The sequence below is a fragment of the Pristis pectinata genome, chromosome 5 (assembly GCF_009764475.1).
Source record: "Pristis pectinata isolate sPriPec2 chromosome 5, sPriPec2.1.pri, whole genome shotgun sequence".
Lineage (NCBI taxonomy): Eukaryota > Metazoa > Chordata > Chondrichthyes > Rhinopristiformes > Pristidae > Pristis > Pristis pectinata.
In genome coordinates this window covers 56918078-56927502 of record NC_067409.1, presented here as the reverse complement: position 1 = coordinate 56927502, position 9425 = coordinate 56918078, and the positions used below count along the sequence as shown (strand labels likewise).

General features: G+C 38.9%; 1 protein-coding gene across 1 annotated transcript in view; it reads right to left on the bottom strand.

The window, feature by feature from the left end:
- Positions 1-3400: 3400 nt before the first annotated feature.
- The window catches only part of col1a2 (collagen, type I, alpha 2), a 50591-nt gene continuing 44566 nt past the window's right edge, over positions 3401-9425 (bottom strand). The window contains 8 exon segments of the mRNA XM_052016928.1: positions 3401-4378; positions 5579-5821; positions 5946-6136; positions 7566-7812; positions 8557-8664; positions 8756-8809; positions 8927-8995; positions 8997-9026. Coding sequence (XP_051872888.1) covers positions 4232-4378; positions 5579-5821; positions 5946-6136; positions 7566-7812; positions 8557-8664; positions 8756-8809; positions 8927-8995; positions 8997-9026 — 1089 coding nt within the window. The 3' untranslated portion in view covers positions 3401-4231.

Below are 9425 nucleotides of genomic sequence, written 5' to 3'. Positions count from 1 at the left end.
CATTAGGCCAGAAAATGCAGGTATGTAGGTGACTGGAACAGTTCAATTTCTGTTCATCTGGCACTGAATGTTGAACAAACAAATGAGAAGCATCAAGGGTCACGTGAGGTGGTGAGGTCTTAGCCGCTTCTACCAACACATGAATAGAAGCTGACAACGCTGAGGATGTGAAATGGGTGGGGCCAAGGTCAGAACTTTGGGGGACTTCAGAGATAATTATGCACAAAGGAAAGCCATTGCAGGAGCTTCTTTGAATATGGCTGGAGAGATATCCTTGGAAATAGGTAAAATTAATCCTATCAGATTGTTAATGTAAAGATTGTTATGAAGTACAAACAAAACCAATGAAATACTTAAATATTTGTTGTGGACAACACTGATATTAAATACATGATGTGTTTGCAACACTTCTCAGACTTGGCAACACTTGCCAGTGTGTTGGGTTTATATTTCCAATTGGGTTCCACCCAATCTCCCACCTTGGCTTTGTTGAAAATCCATGAGAAATGGTCCAAGTCATAGTTTGTAGTGCTGTCTCAAGGTTTCTGCTGGAATTATGGTGTGAGAGTGGATGAAATCTGCTGAAATGATTACTCCAATGTCAGTTGTGCGTTTTGAATGTGAAACTTCACAATGGGCCAATGTCAAAGTTATTATCAGTGTAATGATTCCTATTATGTCACTTTCCAAGAGGTACTGTTTCTATGCAGTACTTTGATTTTAATGATTTAGTTCTCACCACATCAAACCAAACCAAACCAAACCAAACCAAACATCTTAAAAAATATTGAAGGGATTCTTAATCTGAAAAGTAAGAGAAAGAGGTCTATTTATGGTTGCAGTCTTCCTGTATTGCCCAAGTTTTAAAATATAGCCTACAAACAACCTGGGATGAAATGTTTTATGTAGCATATCCCCTGCAGTGACAAAGTTATGTTCCCCGACATTAATGGGGGTATTGGCTTGGGGCAGTATCCAGTTATACTGCTAAAAGTTACTCTCAGTTATCCATTCTAAAGCTTAATTAGGTTACTCAGGGTGACTTGCAGACACTGATGCTCAAGATGTACCATTTCAGATGTTAGGTTGAGTGAACGTTTTCATAGACTGTGTCCTTGATTTTTTTACAGGGGTGACAGAAAGAATGTGGACCCAGTAAAGTTTGGAATGCATTGCCCTTATGAATGTAATGCTGGGACTTCACATGAATAAATATTTCCAAAGTTCAATCTGACACACAGCCAAGTTTTATACCAGGCCACTTGTGGGAATAGGAATCTGGAAATGGGAGTCTCCATTTGGGAATTTGTTAGAACTAGCCTTCAAGGTGACTGCATAGAGGGAATTCCCCTTTGGAAATGCCAGAATAGAAGGCTGGTATTCCTTCTGAATAAGCAGATGCCAGGGCTGGGGATTTCCTTAAGATTGTGGGCATGATAGGCCTAAGGCTCAAAGGCTCATTAAGGATATGAAATGTTAACTGTTTTACCCTGCACGTATGCTGCCTGACCTGTTGAGTAGGCTTTATTTTTGACTCATTTAATGAATGTGGGGCTAGCATTCCTCCTCATTTTTTTTCTGGATATATGTCTCTTCCTGTATTTTTACTGCCTTTTTATAGCAGAAATCATGTAACTGGCCCTGCCTACCCTTCAAATTGTGGTGTGATGTTGACATCATCAGACCATAACTTCAAATATTATGTAGGCCCCTTCTTGCCTTTCATGTGATCATGATCCAATGCCTGCATTACCACCATAAATATTAACATCTGAGAAAGTGCCTTGAAGTGGAATCCCATTTTTTTATTTCCTGGCCTTGCCCAACTCTTTCCCATGTTTTGGTTGGAATGGAGAAAGGTGATGAAGGTTATAAATGGTTCTAAAATCATAGGAAATCCAAGATCTTTTTAAATTCAAATATACAACACAACCTAAGCAAATACTTTGGGCTATTATAAAACCTCAGTCCATTGTCTCTGCTCATTTTAGCCATTGTAGTGGCATAGTCTTGGTATTCCTGGGTGTCAGAGGTGACTAGTTAACTTGGGTTGGTGCTCCATATTGTCTCTGCTGAAAGAGTACATGCATAGATGTTTTCAACACTGAGCCAGGTTAAGGTGTGACTTGCTCTGTGGCATGGGTGAAAGTAAGTTAAACTTCTTACTGGTAGGGTCATATTGCTAACATTGTCAATTTAACCCATGTGTACAGATTTTATTGGCTACCTTCTTACTATAGTGCTGGCCCACACTGGGTTACTTCACCGCTACCCTGTGAGCAACTAAGCTGCTGATGCTCAAGTGAAACTTGAATAGTGGACATTTGGCAAAGTATTAGATGTGCTGAATACTATTAGAATTCTCCTGCAGCAAGGATTCAAGGCCTTTATAAAACGAAACAGTTCAACCATGAAAAGAGACAGTTTGTTTGATGTTATTGCCAACATTCCTCTGATCTTAGAAACTGTGTAACTTTGTCCACTGCTCTCAGAACTCCAAACAATTAAGTATTTAAGTATTTTGAGTAAAGGCCTGCAGAAGGCCGAGGAAACTGGTGATTTTAGCCTCACGTGAATATGGAAAAAACAAGTCTTGTCCAAGATTTTTAGTTTAGAAACATGCATTGTTTTTGTTTGATTTCCCCTCCAGTGAAGAACCATGGCACTATTATAATGGTGATAAAAAAAAACACAAGTTGTGGGTGAATATAGAAACTGTAAAGTAAAACGATAGGAAAATTCAAATGGATGGAAGATAAAAGGTACATTCAAATAGAAGGAATTTTAAAAAAGATATTTAAGCAAATAGTAAGGTGAAGTGGTAGAAAGAAAAAAAATCAGGAACAGACACTGAAGGCAGTGTGGAACATTAATAGTGCATTGCTGTAAGATCAAAAATGCACATGGTGTCACAGAGATGAAAACATAATGATGAACATTTCAAATGATGCATATTTTGAGTTCCAACAAAGAAGATTGTTGTGTTGACAATGAACACAAAGTCTTCTGTTCTAGAAATGCTTTCTATTTGTCCAGAGTTGTGAACCACTCAAGTTAACCATTTGTCTTGACATTGTACACTGCCACTTTAAAATATGTTTTATTGCACTGAGGACCCTACTTTTCCCACACCTTCTGGTTAATTTACATTAAACACTGCAGTGAGATTATTAATTAATTCAAGTAATTTGTGAGATCAGATAAGTACTCATGATAACAGACTATTATTACTGGGTATTTAACAAGAGACAAATTTAGATTTCCATGTGAGTAAGGTGGCAACATCAGAATCAGTTACTCCTCTGTCTATTTGGAAGATCAAGACTTTGGGGGGGCGGGGGGGGGGGGTGATTCTCTTTTAAAAAGTTGTAACATGAACTAGAGTCATGAAACAAGTTACTTCAGAACATTTTCATGCTTTATTTCACAATTATTAAAACATCTCACTTGTCACATATACAAAATAGGAACATTTTTAGTTGTCATTGTTTTGAGTTTAGGATTGTCGCCTCCTTTTTCCATTCAGTTGGAGTGAAAGTGCATGGCTAAAAGCATGAACACCTGAAGTAATGAGATGGAAATGGCAAGGAAGGTATCCACATGTTTAATTTGGGAATAGACAAGAGGATTCCATGGTAATATTCAATGGAATTTACTAAGAAATAAAAACCACTTTACAACTTAATACAGCACTGGAAGTGTGGTCTCACATAGTGACAGACTCAGTGATGGCACGGGACATTCAGTTAGCACCACAGTCAGTACTTCAAGTACGGTATCTGCACAAATCAATACCACTTAGCACCTTTACAAAATAATGTGAACCCCAAGTACCACAGTTAATTTTGAGAAAGTAATTATGTGTTTAATACTTTAAAATAAGTATATGAGGTAGTTTAAACCGTGGGAAGCTATGGTTTTAAACTTCCTCTTTGAAAAATATTCAAAGACTACAAATAACACTCTTTTTCACTTTCTTTTATTTACTTTCCATTGTTTTGATTTAACCTTTAGGGCAGGGTTTCACCTGCAATAATCTCTTCAAATTTCCAAGTTGTTGGGAACTGCATTAAAATTGCATGGAGAAAACAATTTTCCGTTTTTTGGATTTCCTACTTCTCTTTAAGCCCAGAACTTAAGCAAGTGGATGAGCAGAAGACATGGAATGAGTCAGCAATGTAAAAAATAAAAGAAAAAATGCAGAGAGTATTCTAATTTAGCTCAAGTTCATTTATTTGAAACAGACTGGGCCAATGTCCAAACCAAATTCCTGTTCTGGGCCACCAATATCCATAGGTGCAATGTCCATAATTGGCAAGCGAGATGTTTTCTGTGTTCTGTATTCAATGACTGTCTTACTCCATTCACCGGTATGTCTCTGTTAAAAGCAAGACAAAATAACGTTATTTTGAGGGACTGCATACATTTGGTAAAAATCTTAACATGAAATCTAAACATGATTGGGGAAAAAAAGATTTTTATTCTAAAGAGGACACAAACAAATCATTTTTAAGATTCATTCAAGACCCTGTATTTGTTCGTCAGCCAGATGCTGCTTCCTGGCCAAGTAAGTGACCAAGGGCATGTAGACAAGGTCTGGGCGCTAACATTGGATTTACAGTCTCCTTGCTCACTGCTTATCCAATTTTAATCCGGTGTTAATAACTTTAGATATTCACTCAAAGCAAGTTTTTTTTCCCCCCAGAGAGAATACCACTTAAGAACAAGTTGGTTTAAATGATATGGTTGCCAATTCAATATTTGTCAGGAAATAGAAGATTTGCTACTTAAAATCTCTTCCAGAAATTACTGAGGATTACTTGCATGTTACAGATCTAGGAAATATTTGAACATGTCTGTGGAACTTTTTCTTTCATGTCTGACTCTTGGAGGTAGCAATACCTAGTTACAAGTTTTATTAATATGTTTTAATTTTTTTATTTTAAGGACATATTCTTCCATTTGTTTTAAGGACATATTCCTCCATAGGACGCAACCACCAAAAATACAGAATATAGCATGTCCCTTCTCATTTAACTTTACCAGTGAAGCACTGAGAACAGTTACTGTGCTTATAAGATAAATGGCTAGAAGCAATGAGATAGTGGGAAAGGGGAAGCAAAATTTATTGCATGGCTTTTAATGGAAGTAAACAATTTAATTTAAGAATGAAAATTAGGAACATAAGAAAGAGATAGATAGAATATATAATGTTGAATATGGTAGAGATTAATAAAGAAATTATTGTGGCATTTTGGGCTAAAGTTCAAAAGTTTAAAACATTGAAAAGGAAAAAAATAAATGAAAAATAAAACACAAAAGGTACACTATGGCAGAATCAGAAAAGCAGTATATTTTGAGAATATTTTACAAGGATTAAGGTAGGAGTACTGAAGAAATACCAACAGTAAACAAAGTATTTAAAATTTGTTCCAGTGGCCTTTGAAGCTTCACTATTTTGCCTACAGCTTAAAAAATGTGCTAGGAGATAATCCATTTGATAACTGCTGGGCTGTCACATAATGCACAATTATTACATTTGGGCATGGTTAGCTTTAAAAGAAATACTATAACTTACCGTGCATCCATCTTCCAGAACGCTGTAAGTGAATCTGCTGTTACCTTCAGCTCGGAGTTCAACATCATTGGAACCGAGAAGGATAACTGACTTTTTCAGGCTTCCAGTCTCCTCATCCATGTATGCTACACTGTTCTTACAATGGTAGGTGATATTCTGGGAGGCTTCATTGGAGAGAAGGTACAGGAAGGTCAGCTGGGTCCCCATGACAAATGGAGTGATGTGTTCATCATTGTAAGCGAACTGCAATAAAGAGACTCAAGTTAAGATACTTGTCTTGAACATCTTAAGTAAACTTTATTCTGCATTGACTTTATGGCAAAATTGCAAAATAATCTGCAACATGCTATATCTGTGTTAGAGTTACCTGCACACCATCTTTAATAGTTTCTCCAAACCAGATGTGTTTCTGTTCTTGGTTATTCTTGTTCTTCCACCAGTTCCTACGTTCAATGATGTCTGGGTTGGCATGTACACAAGTCTCTCTAGATGCAAAGTCGCAGTAAACTCTGATGGCATCCATGATACATCCTTGGTTGGGATCGATCCAGTAGTAACCTAAGGCAATAAATTTATAGCTTTAAGTCAAACATTCTCATTGCTGCAGCCACTCAAGATTCAAGATTTGCATTATTGCCAGTTCTCTGAGTATTTACATACACAAAAAAACGAAATACTGTTTCTCACCAGCTCATATCAGTGCAACAAAAAGAACAGTGATAAATATCTAAAATAGTCTATAAAAACATCTCTAAAACAAAACTAAAAACATATCAACACCACATATTCTTATCTGTTAAAGTGAGCTTATGTATTAATAAGTGCTTATTCAGCTCGAGATGAAGTTCAACGTATCAGGTAACTAACTATCAAACTGTTTTCTGTATGGATGTGAGTATGTACGTGTCGTGGGAGGGAGAGCTGTCAGTGGAAGTGGAAGGGGACACAGTCCATTTATGATCCTGGACTGATGAGATAAGAGCAATCTCTACACAAACAAAAAATGAACATAAATCAGTTAAAAAAATCAGAGTTATAGCTTGAACATTAAATTTGGTTAGGTAATCCAAACATATCATTTAATAAAATTGCAATTTATGCAATTTATCCTTGTTCATACAAAGTGTGAAATTTCTCTTTGCATTAACTAGGAATAATGCATAAATCCTTGACCTAGAAGCTGGATCACACAGCATCCATTTCTTGAGTGCCACATGATCAACCTTCAACCTTACCCAGAATAGATCATGCTGCAGGTGAGGTGAGTTTCCCTCGGAGTGATTTTAGAAGCTGTCTTCCACTCCTCTGTAATCTCCAAGGGAGCCAAAGGGTGTGTTGCTACTGCATAGGGAGTGTGGCTTTAGGGCCACACACCCCTCTCTGAATGCTGCAGTGTTGGGAGCTGCACAGGGAATGGTGCAGATCCTGACAGTGCTTGTTTCTAGATGTAAACCAACCTAACACCAATTCATATTGGACTTTGCCTAATTTTCTCATTTTTGTGGGCTTTAGCACCAAACATAGACCTGTACTGGTGCACCAAAAATGGGTGTGATTCAGTTCCTGCACAGTTATTTCCAATTCCCTAATGAAGCTAGCAGTGGTGTATAAATAATTGTTATCTATTCTTATTTCCTTATTTCGAATTGTAGGTGTTGGCAGTCCCTTGACCCCTTGCTTCACTGACTAACTTTCATAAGTGATCTACATAATGATTGCTATCAGAGCTAGAGAACAGCAGAGCAATCAATAATTGCCCCTCATGAGAGGTCTCTAACTGTTCACCAGGGATCACCAAACCGAGTCAGGAACTGCAATATTGACCAATATTGACTGCAATATTCCTTCTTCCGGGGATCCACTCAGAGAGATTGGCAATTGAGTTTATGACCTTCATGCCTGGCATATGCCATCCTACATGGTATCTCCAGTGACTTTTATCCTTGAGAGAAACTGGTAACGACAATCATTTACTGCATGGATATACCTGACATCCATTCAGGATGGCTGAGGCTCAGGTCACGGCATGAGCGAGCAGGGTTTTTCTTTGAGCCTTCAGGGCTGCGGATGTTCTCAATTTGCCTGGTCAAAACTTTCAGTTTGGCATCAACTTCAAGATCCTTCTCTCTTGCAGCAGGTTGATCAGCTCTGTAATATTCATGATCGTAGCTCACTTCGTAGTGACCACCAGCAGCACCTGGGAATCCAGGAAGGCCAGGAGGACCTGGAGGACCCTGAGAAAGGGCAAGGTTCAGAGATTATTTGTCTATTTTCAGCTACTTCCTATTATGTGTCAACCAATTGCATACTGTTCCTCCTCAGAGGTTTTACATAATTTTCACCGTATAGGGAAATGTTGCTTCATGGACCATGTGGTCATTCTTCAAGTGCGAGCCTGGATAACAGTTTGATATTGACTATTATAAAGGCATCCCCTCAGTATGCCATAGGTGATGCAGGAGTTGGTGTAGGTTCATTGCCTCAGGAGCATTGGGCTAATGCAGCACTATGGTGGTGTCAGCTGTGGCTTAGTGGGTAGTGATCTCATCCCCTGGAAAAGTGCGCATCCCATTCCAGAGACTTGAGCACAATCATCTCCTGTGTAGTACTGAGGGATTGTTGCACTGTTGTGGGCGCTGATGTTTGGATCCATCTCTACTCTCAGTTGGGCATAAAAGATCCCATGATATTATTTTGAATAAGAGCAAGAGAATTAACCTGGTGTTCCATCAACAGTTATCGCTCAAACAATATCACTGAAGTTGGATCACATGGCAACTATTGCATTGATATCTGTAGAAGCTCACTGGATGCAAACAGGCTGGCCCCTCTACATTACAGCAGTGACTACATGTTATAAGTAATTCTTTAGCTGTAAATCAATTTGGTACATCATGAATTTGTGAAAGGCTACATTAGAATGCAAATATTCTCCTGTGTAGTAGAATAAGTTGTCCAGGTTCTAAACGTCAACTTACTTGGGGACCGGTATCACCAGCACGACCACGATGACCAACAGGACCCATTGGACCAACGTGTCCAGGGGCGCCGTCTTTGCCGGGAGGACCGGAAGGACCAGCTGGACCCTGGAAGCAATGAGTGAGCAGATTATTTTCTGCTGGTGTACTTATTTGAACAACTGATCAGCGAATTAAGAAAGAATGGTTCTTTACTTACCCTTGGGCCAGAAGGTCCAGTAGGGCCATGACCACCAGGTTCACCAGAAATACCCTATTAAGACAAGGAAATTAATGAGGAACTCTTTTTATCAAGAACAATGGAAGAAAGAGTGGAGGGGGGTGGGTGGAGAAAGGATTGAAGATAATTATGGATTACTTACAGCAACACCAGGAGACCTTGCAGGCCACCAGGTCCTCTTAATCCTTTCAGGCCTCTAGAACCGGCGTAACCAGTTTCATCCCTTTTCTCCACGTGGACCTTGTGGACCCTACAAAGTAAACAATACACATTTTTAATTGATAATATCATGTGACAAAGGGACTAATGAAATTACAACGAAAAACTAATTTGCCAGCAAAACTGATAGGCCTGCAACCTTTGGTCTGGAAGCCTTCTGAATGCCACTGGAGAAGAGCAGGAAGAAAGGGTTGGAGGTACAGGCCAGTGTGCCCTCAATTGAAAGGACATTTCCCTCTTGGCACTTCTTCCCTGGACGTTCTCTATCTTAGAACCTTGGTCTAAGGGAGATCCAGGGAGTGAGAAGCCAGTTGGCAGGGTGTTTTGGCTGTAGTTATAGGTGGAACTAGAAAGAATTGAGGGGAGAGAGCTGGAAATGCTTTTACTCACACCAAAGCTATGTTAGACCTATGCCTTAATCTAGATACAA